The 17,605-nt window shown below is 46.8% G+C and overlaps 1 protein-coding gene across 25 annotated transcripts in view; it reads right to left on the bottom strand.

Annotated features, from left to right (window-relative positions):
• CAMK2G (calcium/calmodulin dependent protein kinase II gamma) overlaps positions 1-17,605 on the bottom strand; it is a 61,232-nt gene that overhangs the window by 16,582 nt on the left and 27,045 nt on the right. For 13 of the 25 annotated variants that reach the window (XM_047824373.1, XM_047824366.1, XM_047824369.1 and 10 more), the window contains 9 exons: positions 15,757-15,829; positions 15,511-15,613; positions 14,997-15,080; positions 14,456-14,550; positions 13,713-13,835; positions 10,039-10,122; positions 9,748-9,790; positions 7,152-7,214; positions 5,099-5,142 (listed from right to left, as the gene is read on the bottom strand). In XM_047824373.1, coding sequence (XP_047680329.1) covers positions 5,099-5,142; positions 7,152-7,214; positions 9,748-9,790; positions 10,039-10,122; positions 13,713-13,835; positions 14,456-14,550; positions 14,997-15,080; positions 15,511-15,613; positions 15,757-15,829 — 712 coding nt within the window. The remainder of the gene's footprint in view (positions 1-5,098; positions 5,143-7,151; positions 7,215-9,747; positions 9,791-10,038; positions 10,123-13,712; positions 13,836-14,455; positions 14,551-14,996; positions 15,081-15,510; positions 15,614-15,756; positions 15,830-17,605) is intronic. The other 12 variants (XM_047824377.1, XM_047824376.1, XM_047824370.1 and 9 more) reach the window with 1 other exon arrangement.

The raw sequence follows: 17,605 nt of genomic DNA on the forward strand, positions 1-17,605 counted from the left end.
TAAACACCAGGAATTGGGAAGGGGAAGCTGGGAAAGAAAGGTGGGTCTATAAGAGCCCAGGATGCTCACAGGTCAGCATCTTTTGGGCAACCTCATAGGCCTCCCTCATATACACATGTGGTGACCTTGACCTTCAAGAGAGTCCAGAAAAGTTGAACCCCACACATCTTGCATTGCCCTCCCCTCTGCCTTTGCCAGTACTTCCATCCAGCCATGCCATTCATTGTTATATACATGTTCCTGATTCTAAAAGGTCTGTAGCCATATTATAAGCAACTTGGAAAACAAAGAAGGAAAAAAACCCACCTAATCCTATTTGTCTTGCTAGTCTTTTTTCTTACACAATTAAAAAAAACATCATTATAAGCTACATACAAGTTGATGCCTTACGTTTTGAAACAAACAGTATTTTGATTTTTACTCTGATTATCAAAGTAATGCACGGTCTAGGTAAAAAAGGTAGAAAACATAGAAAAATATATAAAATAAAAGTTTCCCAAATTCCCATCATCCAGTGAAGTTACTATTAATACCTCATGGGGTTTCTTCCAGTTCCTTTTCTATCCACATGATATATACCAAATATAATCAAAAACATATCATTTTTTCAAACAAAATTTAGATGATAGTGTACGAATTGCTTTATATCCCACTTTTTTTTAACTTAATATAAAACATTATATAGTCATGAAAATTAATAACTTTGCAATAGTAAATGGATTTCTTGAATTATTTGGTCATTATCTTATTGACTTTTGAAATTGTCTCCAATTTTTTCAATTACAAATGTCATGTTGAACATCCTTCCGCTTTCAGTTTTTTTATTTTCAATTATTTTTTTTCTAAAGTTTATTTATTTTTTTTAGTCATCTCTCCACCCAGCATGGGGCTCAAACTCACAACCCTGAGATCAAGAGTCACACGCTCTACTGCTCTACCAGCTGAGCCAGCCAGGCGCTCCTTGAATTTCTTTAGGACAAATTCCCAGAAGTAAAATTAAAGGGTAAAAACAGCAGGAACATTTTTATGGCTTTTGACATGCAGACTGTTTCAGAAAGGGCCACTGTTATTTATGCTACTATCACAAACTTAAGAGTCAAAAAATGGCACCTCATTTCAACCTGCATTTCTTTGTTACTAGCAAGGCTAAACATCCACATTTATTAACCAGTTCTACCTCCTCTTTATGGGGTTGTCAGTGCATCTTCTCTGACCACTTATTTACTGGATTTTAGGGGGGATTCTTATTTGTTAGAGAAAGCTTTTTTGTATAAAACTAATATTAACCCTTCCCATCATACCTGCTGTGAATATTTTCCTCAACTTGTTGCTGGCCATTTAATTTTGGATGATTATTCCCTTCTTAAACATTTGCATCTTTGCCTCTGATCCAGCTACTATATTCAAAGTCTTCTCTCAAGCACAAAACTCATGTACTGAGCACATAGCAGGATCAGGCACTGGGTTCCCCACATACGTTCTCATTTAAGGCAATTTATTTAACGATTTTTTTTTTTTTTTTTTGCCTAGCCCTCCTCCTTCTCAGTGCTCTGTAAGGTCAGACAATGTTGTACACATATGTTCTTCTCCCACCTCTTCTGTGTTTTCTGTTTCCTTTGATGATTCCTCTTCTTCCAGCCTCTCAATGACAGATAGCCCTGAAAATATGCATTTACTGAACTTTTAAACCTTCATGCGCTTTAGATTCATATGGGAGAAGGGGAGTATTATTAAATTCAGATTCCACCTCCCACCCAAAGCTTCCTGAATCTGAATTCCAGGGTGGATCCTGGAATCTATATCTTTTTAATTAGCTCCTTAAGCTAATATTACAAGGCTATGCCTAACACTCATCCTTGGAGGCAGCCATCTAGAAAGTTCCATCAGAAACCTGTCCTTCAATGTCTCCTTTATCCATCTTTTTACTACCACCTCGGCTGTTACTGCTTTATTTCAGGTCCTACGTCGTGCAATCACTTTTTCCTTCAGGCTTTCAGAGCTACTGAAGTTCCCAGAATCACCACACTGTTTCAAACCTATACATCTTGTGCTATTTCCTCTGCCTGGAATATCCCCCCCATCTCCTGCCCACTTCAACCTAGCAAGATCAAAGGAGTCCTTCAAACTCAGGTCATGGGCCATCTCCTTCAGGAAGATTTCCTGTTTTGGCTCAGATGCTGGCCTCTGCTCCCCCAGCACCTGCCCTATATACACCTCCCTCATAGACCTTACCAGACTACATGGACACCGCTGGTTTCTCTGTCTCTCTCCAACTCTGAACACCTTACAGGGTGGATTATGGTGTTATCTTCCCAGTTCCTGAAGCATGGAATTTGGCTGAATGAGTGAACTCCTGTGATTCACTCATATGAGCCCTATCTGCAGGTCCAGTACTGACCTCTTCCCTGGGCTACCCCAGGTACTTCCCAGCACCTTAAAAGTCCTCTCCACCCAGATCTTCACCTGTCTCTCAATCTCAGTGTGGTCAAAATAAAACTCTGGCCATCAAAATGGGCATTTCTTCACAATTACTCCCATTTTTAGCAGAGTTACTACCAATTCTTCCAACCTTCAAGGAACTCTGACATTATCTTTGATGGGTCCTTTTTAACATATTCAGTGTCAACTTGCTTTGAAGTTGGGGCAGCCAACCTCTAATCACAGCCTCCCATTCTTGGATACAGCTGGACCAATTATCTACAGGCACTGCCTATTCTTTTTTTTTTTTTTTAAATTTTTTTTTCAACGTTTTTATTTATTTTTTTGGGGACAGAGAGAGACAGAGCATGAACGGGGGAGGGGCAGAGAGAGAGGGAGACACAGAATCGGAAACAGGCTCCAGGCTCTGAGCCATCAGCCCAGAGCCTGCCGCGGGGCTCGAACTCCTGGACCGCGAGATCGTGACCTGGCTGAAGTCGGACGCTTAACCGACTGCGCCACCCAGGCACCCCCGGCACCGCCTATTCTTAATATTTGTTTATTTTTGAGAGAGAAACAGAGTGCAAGTGGGGGAGGGGCAGAGAGAGAGGGAGACACAGAGTCCAAAGCAGGCTCCAGGCTCTGAGTTGTCAGCACAGAGCCCGATTCAGGTATCGAACTCGTGAACTGCAAGATCATGACCTGAGCCAAAGTCAGATGCTTTACCAACTAAGCCACCCAGGTGCCCCTAGGCGGTGCCTATTCTGATTAGTTGGTGCCTGTGCTCTTCTGGTAGTTAAGTATTTTCAATATTAGCTCTTTCTATTTCTAATCACCTTTTCTTCACTCTATGCCCAGATCATTCTAATTGATACCTCTGTGTCTAGTTTCCACCCTCTTCTATTCATCCTTATACCCTTAGCCAAATCTTTTGAAAGCATAGCTCTTGCTGTAGCTTCCCTGCTCAGTGGCCTATACTTCCTGTGGTCTGACACACAAACCTCTGATCCCTCTGCCCAACCAGACCAGTCCAGCTGTATTTTAGATATCCTTCTACCACAAACCCCATGTTCCAGTTGAGCAGAGAACATCAATATGCATGACAGAACCCATACAATTACTTTGTTGTTTTTAAGTTATAGAAGGAATGCCTTTTCATTTTAAGGAAAAATACACGTGTACAAACTAAAAAACGAAAGTTATGTCTTTCCACCCTGTCCTCACCACCAATCCCATTCACTAGAGGCAATCAGTGACTGGGTTCCAGTCTTCCTACATCCTTTAAGCTTTCTCCAATAAGCTTTTGCCCAGAAGCTTCTTGGACTGAACCATGCAATGCAGGGTCCAGAATCAATACCATTCAGTACCTAGCTGATTTCAGGTATGTCCATTTTCCTATTCTATTAACTTTGCAACTTCTCAAAGCTAGATGAAAACTACATCACCCCTTCTATCTCTTGTGTGCCCTTAGAATTGAGTACAGCACTGGGCCTCTGATAGGTACTTATTAAATACTTCGTAAAGAACAATTGATTCTAGCTTCTTTCCCAGATAGAAATATGCAAACTTTCTCTCCAACTAAACCTTCTACCTTTTCTTAACTTGGCTCCACCCATCCAGTTCATGTCCCTATAACTGGGGGACTGCTGGTCACCCCCCCACTCTATGTCAGCAGGTGTGTGTGGAGCCCAAGCTCCCCTCCTTGGGGCAGAAGTACACAGAAGCAGGCATGCAGAGAATGAAAAAGAAGAAGGGGAGGGGGAGGGAAACGGGGCACACATATATATCTCAGCGGGGACATAAGATCCAGTGGAAAGGCCCAATTTAAACTTTTGTTGGAATTTAAAAGTTTGGATAATTTCATAGTTTGAAATACCCTATGGTGTAAATTGGTAGGCTTCAGGATAGTATGAACTCCTGCCCCAGCCCCAGGACCTGTTCTGCCCCCAAACATTTACAGAACACTCTGGGACCTGTGAAGACCTCTAGCCACCTCTCTTCCACTTTTCCCAAGCAGCCACTCCCACTAGGGCTTTCTGCTGGTCCCTGTGGGCCCCTGTTCTTTTGCCACAATCCCGTAGGGAAAGCTCCCTAAATGGGAACAAGCTGTGATACACCATGTCCTTCATCTGTTTCTGAGGAGGCTATGCCTCGAGAGAGTATAAGACACTTTCACTTAGCGGTATTTGAGCTGGGTTCTGGAAGTGCTTTGGAGATAAGGACAAAAAACTAAAAGGATAGTGGCTTCCAGTTCCAAGCCCTGGTACCCTGAATTAACCAGGCAAACTTTGCTTTCATTTGTTAAAAAGGATCTGCACTCTAAAAAGAAAAAGAAAATGAGAAGACTGACCCAAATGACCTAAAAAAAAACCCCTGAGAGTCAAGCCATGGAGATGAGGCATGTGTCTGTAGTCAGGTTCAGGATTCAGCTCTAGTAAATTATAATTTAGATCACTTCCTCTGAGTCTTCATGATCAAACTAGGGTCAAAAGAAACACATCTTCCTCCTGCCCTCTCAGGCCAATGGAACCTGCTGTTCTGAGCACAAAGGTTTCCGGTTTTAAAGCAGAAAAGCAAGGATAGGAGGGTTTCTGGGAAAGGAGGAACAAAGTGCCAAGAACCCCCCATAGAGACATTGGGAGAGAGACCAGTCTCAGGCCAGAGGGGTGGAGACACCTACCTTGACACCACCGTCCGACTTCTTGTTCAGTAGGCTTTTGGCAGCTGTGAAAACAAAAAGGAAAATCAAGTCTCCTGCATTGTACTCTCTCCCTAACCTGAAGTCTGGCAGCTGGATCCGCAAGAGTCCGCTGTGTCTGACAAGGGGGCCAGGAGTCTCCTGAAGCCCCTGGGAAAGGGCCCTCCTGGTAGCCTCAAAGCAAGAAGGGCATCTCAAGCTGCGTCAGACCCTCAGGGTGGCACCCTGGGATCTCTTCTGCCACGGAAGTGGGCTCAGCAGAAACAGGGACACACTGCACTTAGGAGGAGAAACCACATTCAATACTGGAGCTGCCTGGGGTACTAGGAACTCTGCCTTCAACAACTTCACCCAGGTCTGGAAGCAGAGTGCCAGGGTGAAAGGTGAGGGCTCCGTCCTTAGATGCCATGAAATTCCTCAGAACGGCCAAGCTGGAAGGATGCAAGACATCTCCTAAGAGCTCTTAAGAAACAAGAGTGTCACAGTTCACAAAGGAGACCAGACGTGAGGACAGACAGACACAGACACAGAGACCAGGACCACCTACAGGAGGGTTTTGCCAGGGGGTTGAAGCCTTGACTGGGCAGGTCCTTACCAGGCTTACTGGGTCCTATCTGCCCCTCTTTCCTCAGTCTACTCTCTGGACCCACTGAGCAGGAAGGAGTGGGCAGAATAATGAGGTATTAAACAGATTCTAGCCAGGCACAGGATGAGGCTCAAGGCTGATGAGCTTCGTGTAGGAAGGCTGGTGATGCCTGCTGGTCACCAAGGCCACAGGAAGGTAGCAGACAATGGATGGCAGAGTCTGGGAGGCACAGGGGGATGGAATCAGCTGTCTGATCCACCATGACAACTGGCTCTCCCGGTTGCTACCTGTATGACCTTGAGTGAGTTAACCTCCCTGAACTTCAGTTTCTTCATCTATAAAATGGGATAAAATAGGGCCTAGGTCACAGGACAGTGGTGAGGATCTAATGGGACCATGCATGAAAAGCACTAAGCAGAGTCCTTGACACATAGCAAGTACTCACTAAGTGTAAACCATTGTCACTGTTACTGCTGCCATTCTTCCCTTCAAGTGGCCATTCCTACCCTAGTTGGGTCCCATCTAAGACTAGGGATTTCTCCATCACAAGAATTCTGACGTCCCAGAAATGGCCTATGGTCCTATCTCCATGCGGGGGCGACTTAAAATTTATTTATTTTTTATGTGTTTACTACTATGCCCGACCACCTACTGTGTTAAGTGCTTTGTATACACCAGAGTTTTCAACCCTGGCTGCCCATTAGAATCACTTGGGGAGCTTAAAAAAATCATTATGCCTATCCCCTGCCTAGGATTCTGATTTTATTTGTCTGGGGTGGGGGGTGTCGGCATCAGGGTGTTTTACAAGCTGTCCTATATAGGCAGGGTTGAAAGCCTTCAACATACATGATCGGAATCATTGCCACATGATTTATTATCCCCACCGCAGAAATGAGGAAACTAAGGCTGGGAGGGCTGACATGACTTGTTCAGGATGTGGCAGGGCTATCATCCAAAACCAGGGATGGCTCTCTCTACAGCTTCTGCACTCTATAGCCTTTCAGACCTGGAGGCCTGCAAATGCCAGACTTCACAATTTTGAGAGGCATGGTTTCCTCTGTGGGGTCTGCCAACAGTGCTGACAAAGCCTAGTTCTAGCATTGGGCAGCTCCAGTCATGCCCGGGACTGTCTCTGGGGGCTCCCGCTGGCCTTCGCCCTCAGGCAGGCCAGGCTCTCAGCCGTCTGGAGGAAAGCCTCCTGCTGCCCAGCTCCACGTCCCCAGGCTATTGCCTCCTGAGAGTTGGCAAGCGCCCAGCATGCACGGCTGGTTAGGGGGCTCTGTGACACCAATGCGCTCGCAGATGCCAAGTTAGGTGGTCCGTCCGGCATGCCCATCTCAGCCCGCAAGCATGGGACTCGCCTCCCTGGTGAGTGGGCCTGGCATGCTGGCCCTCCTGGTGGGGTGGCAGGGAGCCGAGGCAGGCGGTCGGGGGACTCATGCCACGTACCTTGCCCGGCCAGGCCGGCGGCGCTCGCGGCAGGCGAGGCGGGGGCGGAGCTCTGCCTGCCAACTGAGGGGATACAATCTCTCAGTGCACAGAGCTGCCGCAAAGCCACAGGGGCCAGTCAGCAGCGAGCATGCCCCAGCACGAGGCGCGGGAACCGCTGGCCGCCCACGCACAGCAAGGCCCAGGCGGCGTGGCCAAGCCAGCCGAGCTGGGGGAGCGAAGGCGCCAGGGGCAGGCTGATGAGCAGGTGCAGCCAGCCCTGCAGCAGTCTGGGGATCTGAGAGGGCTGGGTTCGGTCAGGGTGTGGGGATTACCACAGCTCCAGCACCTGTCCCATAAGCACCTCAGGCGAGGGTCTAAAGCCTGAATCGGTGAGAGATGGTGTCCTTTCTGAGGCAGCCGGGCCCTCGCTTGAGGCTGTTGAGGAAACTGAGCCTCACCTTCAGACCTTCCCTCCTTAGGGGACTTACATGAGGATATTATCAGAGAGCCCTTTTCCTCTGGCCATATTCCAAACAGGAGGGACACTGGCACTCGGGGCCAGGGGCGGGTGCATGGCCCTTGTGCAGCTCGGTTCACTGATGGGCCCTAGCTGCCTATCCCTCTCTTATTCCTCTAGCTCCTTAGAGACACGGGTTGCTTGCCCTCTTCAAGGGAGGTAACCAGCTTTTCTCAGCCTGTATTTCAGTATTCTGAGGGTGAAGATGCCCAAGAAATGAGCCTCAAGAAAGAAAACAAAGGCTGCTGAAGCAATACATTCTAGAAGCCCTGATTCCACTATTAGCTAACCTGCTAGAGTCTAGGGCTAAGCTGCACCCCCTATTTGGGGTAAACTCAGAAAATGGCCTAGCTCATGCCCAAAAAAACACACAGGTGCCCTTCCTTCTTGATTATACCTGGTGACACCATTTTCTGCAGCAGCTTTTAGAGACAGGCTCTATCCCCAGATGTCCCAGAGTCATACTAGAGTGCTTGCAGCACTTTTTTGGGTCTCCTCTGACCTGGGGCAAAGTGAGCTCAAAGGCTAACAAGGTGTGGGCAGCAAGGACAGGAGGCTCTTTAGGGATGAGTGAAAGTACTTTGTCCTAACAGAGAGACCAATTTCCTGAAACCAGGATACCAATTTTCTGAAATGGGATGGGGGAGGGAGGTTGATGTGGAGGCCTTGGGACAGGGCACATGCTACTGATTTCCTGGTCTAGAAGAAACGCAGTGGCCTGTCTTCACATTTCTTCTACTCGGAGAGACAATAGATCACCATTCTAGGTCAGCACAGAAATGCCCTTGACCGTCCTCCAGAAAGCTCTCACACTGAGAAAGTAGAAGCTTCAAGTAATTGGAAGACAAGAAGCCTGATGTGGAACTACAGGTCCATCTCTGTTGGAGGCAGCCAAGCTGTGCTGTCCTGCTCTCATTTGTGAGAGTTGAATCCAGAACCAGAGTCTTCCCCTTATGGATATCTATATAAGAATGAGTCCCAAACCAGCAACACAGGGGATGGGCCTGAGGTGGGACACTTCCCTGGTTCACTTTCCAGTCCTGACCCCAGGTTCTCACTTGGGTAGAGCTCATGAAGACCCAGGACTTCCCATCTGCAGTATCCTCAGACTCAGGGCCCTTAGGTTATCCTGAATCAGCACAGACAAGCCCCTCCTGATCAAGGGGGCAACCCTGGCCCAGAGTGGCTGTCTACACAAGTGCTGCCACACAACTCTGTCTCCACATCAGCACAGGAAAGCAAGGGAAGGAATCTTGCTATGAGAACAAGAGAAAGGGTCTTCAGCCAAAACAGTGGGGCTGGGGGTTGCGAGGCTGTGGAGGCCGGAGGGGAAAAGGCAAGCTGGGAAGAGACCTTCTTTCTTCAGTTAAGTTCTGACATTAACCTTTTCCTCACAGAAAGCCACTGGGCTTCCCCACTGAGGGCAAACAATGATGGGGTTGGGTTGGGGTGGGGTGGAGTGTCTTGCATCTTAAAAAGACATGCCAAGTGTGATTTACAAATTACTGGTCCCAACTATCCCAATTTCTCAGGCAAATTTAAGCAAGTTGCTTTCCCTTCATCCTGCTGGTCTCTATTTCTTTACTTTTACACAACTAGTATCACAGAGCATATTTTAAGCACAGTCTCTACAAAATGTTTAAGCATCTGGAAAAATTTCTATTAGTCATCCCTACTTAGACACAATAAAGTAGAGATGGTCCCAGTAGGCAAATTAATGGTGGTGATTGAGAAGATTCACTACATCTCATCTCTTTCTTTTCCCCAGCACATTGTCCAATACCCTAGTGACTGGCTAAAAGCTTAAAGTGCTAAGAGTCTTTAGAGAATTAAATAAGAATCCCCAGGGACAAGGTAAATGGGAGGCTGGGCAGTTTACTCTTTGGGAGGGTTTAGGGAATAGAATTCGTAAATGTGAACCCAAGAGAAATCCCCCAGAATCTCATGTAATAGGACCCAGCAGCAGCAGCCCCTCAAAACAGGGTCATCTTCATGTTGGTCAAGGTATTGCCTGAGACACCCACCACTGGGATGGCAACACCCTGTTCTGACCCACTCACCTCAGTGGAATTAAAGTGCACGGCTGGGAAAACATACCTGAGAAGTTTCTGGAGACAAGCATGGTCGTGAGGATGGCACCCTGGGGAAAGAAGAAGGGCCTGTCAATTCAGCTGGAACTCTCGAAAAGCATAGCCTGGTCTCAGGCAGCGGGCAGCTGCTGTCCAGAGCCTCAAGGCCTCAGGTCTTTGGGGCTTCCCAACATGTACAACTTTCACAGCTCAGCTCCAGCCAGAAGGGGAACTTCCTTTTTGATGGGTTAGGACAGGCTTTTGTCCTGTCAAAAGCCATGATTCCAGGATGCTGGCAGCCTGGAAAGGCAAGACTCACCTTCAGTTTTCTCCGTGCATTGAACTTGCGCAAGCACTCCACAGTCTCTTGACGATGCATCATGGACGCCACCGTGGATCGTTGCTGGAACCCAAACAGACAGGCCTGTGAGCCCTCCTGCCAGGTCCTCTGCCCCTCACCCTAGTCCTAGCACTGTTGGCTCTGTGCTCAGCCACCCCTGAGTTGATCTGAAGATAAAATGAGGTCATAGATGTGAAATGCTTTTACAACAAAAGCACTATCCCAAATTCAAGGTTATATAAGGACAAAAATCCGAACATGAAAACATCACTGATAACTGATGCTAGATGAGGAGGGTGCATGAGACAGCACTCTCCCCTTCCTTGGGAAATGGGAGGCTACGGAATGGAAGAGAGTATCCTGTGTGTTGTGATCCTCATGCAGTAACTCCTTCAGCAACTGCTGGCTGAGCACGTACTGCACTCCTGAGCAGTGAGAGAACAGGCAGTGTTCCTGCTCTCTACAGAGAATGTTCATCCCTTCCAAGAGCCCCTCTCATCACACCCCCACAAGGACCTGAAAGCTGATCTGAGAAGCTAAGGGTCTTCACCTTGAAGTATCAATTCTTTTCATCATTTTGGATGGTAATTTCTCTTCAGTGTATCACTGCTAACTTCCTTCCTCCTTAAAGAGTCCACTGGAAATGATTTACAATTATGATGATTTACAATGATTTCCTTGATAACTCAGGATCATCAATACAAGCATCAATTATTATGTAATATTTTAATAGAGTGATGTCCTCAGGAGCTACTGAGTTATATAGGATGGTGGAGGGTGGGGCCTATGAGAATGACTCCCAGGACATAGTATAATCCCCAGTTCTTGAGTATCTGTTTTAAGTTGCTCACTGCCCCCCTCCTCCCTTTGCTGTTGCTGTCTTGGCTAGTCTGCTAGAAAAATAAATCCCACAACATGCAGCCTGGTGCCCCTCCATGGGGCTGCCCCATAATCCTTCCCCTCATCCCTGGCCCATTCCTTTTCCTGGTTCCCAAAGCAAGTCTGCCAACCTCCTCTTCCCTTTCCTGAGTCTTATAACTTCACTTCCTCCTCCAAAGCATAAATTTTTCCACAAAGAGAAATGAGAGATCATCACACAAGAACTCCTTCAACTTCAGACCCCCATCCACAAAGTGATTTTCATCTGATTTCAACCTCTTTTTACTAGCCCAACCTTTGCTTCTTCAATTAGTCAATATTTTTAATCCTTTATTCTAGACTATATTCTTCTCTATACATTATACTCAAGCCTCTCCTTAAACAAAAATATAAAACTCCCCTGACTCATCATCTTCTGTATACAGTACCATTTCTTTCTCTCCTCACCCTCATTCCCTCTTCCCTCACTGAAGAAAGGGTTCAGTTTCTCACTCCACTGCCTCTGTCAGTGAAATAATGAAACAATGGCTTCTGATTGGTCAGAGTATATGGATTCTTCTCCATCTTTATCATGGACTCTCTGTGGCAGACCATCCCTTACTGAGACCTCGTTTCTTAGGATCTCCTGCTCCTGAACCTCCTTCGGCCACAGAAGTTCTCATTCCCAGCCCTCTTTGCTGGCTCCTCTAACTGTGTCTTTACTTGCTGGTGTTCAGTGGCCATCTCTTTTCTTACCGAAGCAAATACAAGCCATAATGGGAATTCGATCAGCATAGAAACAATCCCATTTATTTCAACACCACCCACACAGAAATGACTGCAACCCACATTTCCAATTTTTAACTTCTTTTCTGATCTTTGGAACCACATTTCTAACCACCCATCTGATGTCTCCAGCTAGAGGTCCCCAGACACCACACTTGATATGTATAAAACTAACATCATCATCTTTTCTCACAAACTGGCTCTTCCTCTGGGTTTCCTCTGAGTCAGTGAATGGTACAACCCTCTGCTTATTCCCAACTCAAAATCTGGCAGTCCCCATAGATACCTCTCTCCTTCACTCCCTAAATTCAACTGGTCACTAAATCCTTTTGATTCTGTCTACCAAATATCTCCCAAATCTGTCCACTCTTTGCCACACCACTCAGTCTCCTATCATTACCCTTAGCTAAGACCTCATCTGGTCTTGCTTAGACAATTACGACAGCTTCCTGAGCTCTCTGCCCCAGCCTCCTTTCTTCTTCAATTTCATTCTCTACAAAGCTTCCAAAGCGACCTTTATTAACTGTGTACTTCATTGCCTCTTTATTTTGTTGTAATTTATTGCCTTCAGATTTTATTTTTTTCTAAGCAATCTCTACACCCGACATAGATCTTGAACTTACAGCCCTGAGATCAAGAGTCACATGCTCCACTGACCAAGCCAGCCAGACGCCCCTTCGTTCCCTCTTTAAATCCCTTAAATGGTTCCCTGTGCTCTCAGAATAAAATCCAAACTCATTAGGCAGAGACTTGTATGTCATGGAATCTTTTTGGCCTTGTTCTCTTGCATTTTTGTAGGCATATCTTCATCTACAACCAAACTACTTAACATTCCTTAAACTTGCCACAATTTCCCATGGCCTTTCACCCTGGCCCATGCTAACCTCTGTCTTCAGGTTGTTATCCTGAGGAACTCCCAGCCAGCTGTCAAGAACCAGGACAGAGGTCACCTCCTCCATGCAGCCTTCAGTAACCTCACTACTCACCAGACAACAAGAGTTCCTGTGCACTCATTAGATTTTTTTATGTACTTGTCACATTGCAGAATGGCTGCTGTTTGAGTGCCTACGTCCCCAGATAATTTTTAAGATCTCTGGGGGGAAGGGACCATGCTTTACTCATCTTTTTATCTTCAGTACCCACACAGTGACTGGCACTGAAGAGGCACTCAGTAAACACAGGAAAAGCAAATACATAAATGCACCATGGTTGTCAGGAGGCCTAACTGTACCAGATCCTCTTCTTTGTTTGAAAACAGATTTCAGGGGTGCCTGAGTGGCTCAATCAGTTGAGCGTCCAACTTGGGCTCGGGTCATGATCTCACAGCTTGTGGGTTCGAGCCCCGCATCGGGCTCTGTACTGACAGCTCAGAGCCTGGAGCCTTCTTTGGATTCTGTGTATCCCTCTCTCTCCTCCCCTCCCCCGCTTTCACTTGCACTCTCTCTCTATCAAAAGTAAATAAAAATTAAAAAATATTAAAAAAAAAAAGATTTCAGCTTTATAGAAGTGTTCATGGAAAAAGAATATGTTGATCCACATTGACAGCCTGGAGGCTCTCCTAGCTTTATGACTGAACTTCAAGATGCTCTTTTTAACTTCCCAGAGGCCCCTTTTGTTTATTTGTTGGGTCTTGGTCACATTTCCATTAGAGTTGTGTGACAGCTGAGAGCTGAATATGCACCCTAAGCTTGGTAATTCACTTTGGGTTGTGCCAGCTGCTTTCTACCATCAACTCTCTAGAGTCTGCAAGGGTCAACCTAAGCTTTCATTCAAGATCAGAACTAAATCACACCTGACAAGTAAGTGGGGGAGAGACAGGTTGAAGCCAATTAGGCCACTGCCTCCTTGAATCCCTCCTGGGCCCCACCCAGTCCCCCTCCCTCTCTGCTGGGTCTTTGCTCAGGGCCCAGAATTATTCTCTGTTCATAAAAAGGAGGGTGAGGAGAGTACTATGGGCATATTGAGGGCTGACATCTCTGAGATCCTCCACCCCAGGCGAAGACACTTACGCAGACCCATGGATGCTTGAGAGCCTGGTCAGCTGTGATGCGCTTCGCAGGGTTTATGGTCAGCATCTGGTTGATTAAGTTCTTGGCTTCAGGAGTCACCGTGTCCCACTCTGGTGATGGGAACTAAGCAGGAAGAGGGAAAGGAGACATATGAAATCTGTGAGCCCCACACTCTGAAAGGGAGGCTCTGTCTTCGTCCCAACTCCTATAAATGGGATATTCTGTGCTATCTAAACCTCCCTGGCAGAGAGATGGAGAAGCCCTGGGGCATCCCAGCACCTGTGTCAAAACTTAAACACTAGGAGAGGAAGACAGAATCATGGTTAGAATGCCAGGATATCAGATCAGAGTGGGAAGGGGATTCCAGCAATCCCATCTTCTGGTTCAACCCCATCTTTTTCCTTACTAGAAAGAAACAGTGGCTCAACAATGTGCCCAAGGCTGCACTGCAGTGGAAGGAGCCATGACACTTCTTGTCCCTATGTTATGTACCACATCACACCTCTCAGGCCATTCTCTGCAAATAACGGATCAAAGAGCTTCCATGCGCTCCTCAATTTTATAACTACCAAGAAAGACTGTGCAAAAAAGTTGTTCCTGGGATAGGGTGTGGCAGGAATTGAGACCTGTATGCCCATCCTTGGGTCCTCAAAGTCCCCAGACACTCCCCATATCCCATGACATACTAAACATGTCCCCTCCTGTGGACAGAGCCCGAGGCTCATGAACAAACCAGTCCTTACATCATAGGCCCCAGCCTTGATCTGCTGATACAACTTGTGCTGATCCTCATCCCAGAAGGGAGGGTATCCCACCAGGAGGATATACAGGATGACCCCTACGAGACAGAACACAGGTCATCGGGGTCACTCACCTACTTCACTGAGGAACCAAGAAAAGCCACACAGGGCTCAGCCACGCAGAAAGTCAAGGTTATATCAGAGGTGGAAGTGGATGGCAGACGATAATGCTGTGCCACTAGCCCCCTCCTGCTATCCTTCGCTCCCAGTGTCACCGCCCACATCAGGGATTTCTTTAGGCATAAGCCATCCTCTAAGGCGTGGGTAAATCCCTCTTCAGGAAGGATGCAGTATAATCCAGGAAGTATTTGGGGAGGAGCGAGTGTTGAGAACAGCCATCCCAGGGGCACTAGAGCAAACACCGTGATTTCACACACACCAGACACTTGTGGGGCCCACGAGGAATAGCGATGCCTCTTTCTCACCATCACTGGAAGTTGAGGGCCCTTAACATCAAAAAGCTGAGAGTGTGGAATGGGCTTACCGCAGGCCCAGATATCCACAGGTTTTCCATAGGGATCTTTCCTCAAGACCTCAGGGGACAAGTAACCCGGGGTGCCAGCAAAACCTGTAGCAGAAGAGAGGGCAGAGGCACACTGAACCCACTTTCTCTCTCATTAAAACCACATCAGCAATTTCCCCGAGTCCCTTCTCATTCCTGCTGCTTTTGCTACATAAGCTCTCAGCACGTGGGCAGCAAGAGATGGCAGGCTGGGTTTCTTGTAGTGCCCAGAATAAAAATCAGAGGGCAGCTCCGTGTGCCTACCAGGAGCTCCCATTCCTCCCCAGAGGCAGCAAGAATGCTGTGCTGACAACAGCTAGACTCACTGTACTGAGTCACGTAGGGCCAGGGGGACGCTCTGTACCCTCCCCCTTCTCCGGTCTCTGAGGAGACCAGGACCATTAAGGGTCTGGCTTCTAGTTCTGAAAGAGGAAAGCAGATCAGGAAGAGGAGGAAGGGCGGGGGCCACATTCCAGGAAGACAGGGTCACTCTTACCAAACCAAGCCTGCTGCTCTCCCTGTACTTCAATGGCTAGGCCAAAATCAGCCAGCTTGACGGCGGCACCCTTGCATTTACTCGCCAGCAGCAGGTTTTCAGGCTGTATAAGGAAAAAAAACCTTATGAGGCACCCACCCTCTGGCCCTGAGGAAGCCTTGTTTGGGTCCTCGCAGTACCACACCCTGGCACCAGGTGGCGCCTATGCTTCACAAGCAGAAGGCAAAGGGGGAGCCTGGGTAGTACCTTCAGGTCCCGGTGGACGATGTCATGCTGGTGGATGTGGTTAACACTCTCCAGGATCTGATGTATACAGTGGCTGTAAAAGCACAAGGAAAAGAAATGTCAGTGCAGGGTTAAACTACTCATCCACGACCACACACTACAGATTAAAGCATGTAAGTCTGGGTTACAGATTCACAGGGAATCACTGAACAATAGCTAAAACCTTGGACTCTGGACATCATCTAGTTCAACCTATTTTACAGAAGAAACTGAGGTCCAGGCATATTTACAGGTTTGTCCAGGGATTCCCACTAGATAATGGCAGAGGACAGACCAGAACAGAGTCCACCAGGCCTCCCTAGACTGCAAAGGCCCAATACAACCAGTCCATTTCCAGGAAATTGGGGACACTCCTGAGAAAGAGAGACCATCCAATCCCTTCCTTCTTTTTTCCCCCTATAGAAACTCTGTTCTCGGAGAAGAGACTTGTGGTGGCATCTTAGGAAAGCTAGTACAACTATACCTAAGTTGTTTTGTTGGAGGTACACTCACTCATTTAAACATTTATTGACAACCTACAGGCACTGTGCTTGGTAGCACACAGACTATAAAGATAAAACCCAGGATGCAGACACCTTTAAGAAATGATGTGCTTAACTACTGGGCATTTATCCAAGGGATACAGGTATGCTGTTTCGAAGGGACACTTGCACCCCAATGTTTATAGCAGCACTATCAACAATACCTAAAGTATGAAAAGAGCTCAAATGTCCATTGATGGATGAATGGATAAAGAAGATGTGGTATACATATACAATGGAGTATTATTCAGCAATCAAAAAGAATGAAATCTTGCCATTTGCAACCACGTGGATGGAACTAGCGGGCATTATGCTAAGTGAAATTAGTCAGAGAAAGACAAATATCATATGACTTCACTCATATGAGGACTTTAAGACACAAAACAGATGAACATAAGGGAAGGGAAGCAAAAATAATATAAAAACAGGGAGGGGGACAAAACAGAAGAGACTCTTAAATATAGAGAACAAATAGAGGGTTACTGGAGGGGTTGTGGGAGGGGGGATGGGCTAAATGGGTAAGGGGCTTTAAGGAATCTACTTATGAAATCATCGTTGCACTATATGCTAACAAATTTGGATGTAAATTAAAAAAGTAAAATTAAAAAAAAAAAAGAAACGATGTGCTTAAGAAGGTTCCAAACAGGGCAACTGAGGAACATTTCTGGTGATGATTTTCCACAGAAAAAAAACAAACTAACCCAGAGTCACCTTCACCTACTATTTCTTTTCTTTCTTTTCTTTTTTTTTAAAATAAGGTCCACGCCCAACATGGGGCTTGTACTCAACGTGGGGCTTGAATACATGACCCTGAGACCTCAAGAGTCTCATGCTTTATCACTGGAGCCAGCCAGGCACTGCAACTGCTATTTCTTGAATCAGGCCGTCCACCTTCCAAAATATCCTGCCACACTTGCAGTCAAACTCCTGGCAGAGAGCATTGGTGATCTAGAGCAATGGTGAAAAGTGGGGGATGATTTTGCCCACAGGGGACATCTGGTAACGTATGGAGACATTGCTGGTTTTCACAAGCCATCCTCTAAGGTGTGGGTAAATCCCTTTTCAGCGGGGCGGGGGAGATGCTACTGGCATCTAGTGGGTAGAGCCCAGCGATACTTCTAAAATGCTACAATGCACAGGAGAGGCCCTCACAACAAAAAATTATCTGGTCCCAAACATCAGTAGTGTTGAAGTTGAGCCTAGAGAATGAGACCCCAGCCAGCCGGGAGGTACTACCAGGTATGCAGAGCAGGCTTGCAGAGTGTCCGGGAGTGCTGGTCTGATGTCCT

This window comes from Prionailurus viverrinus, chromosome D2, assembly GCF_022837055.1.
Source record: "Prionailurus viverrinus isolate Anna chromosome D2, UM_Priviv_1.0, whole genome shotgun sequence".
NCBI classification, from domain to species: domain Eukaryota; kingdom Metazoa; phylum Chordata; class Mammalia; order Carnivora; family Felidae; genus Prionailurus; species Prionailurus viverrinus.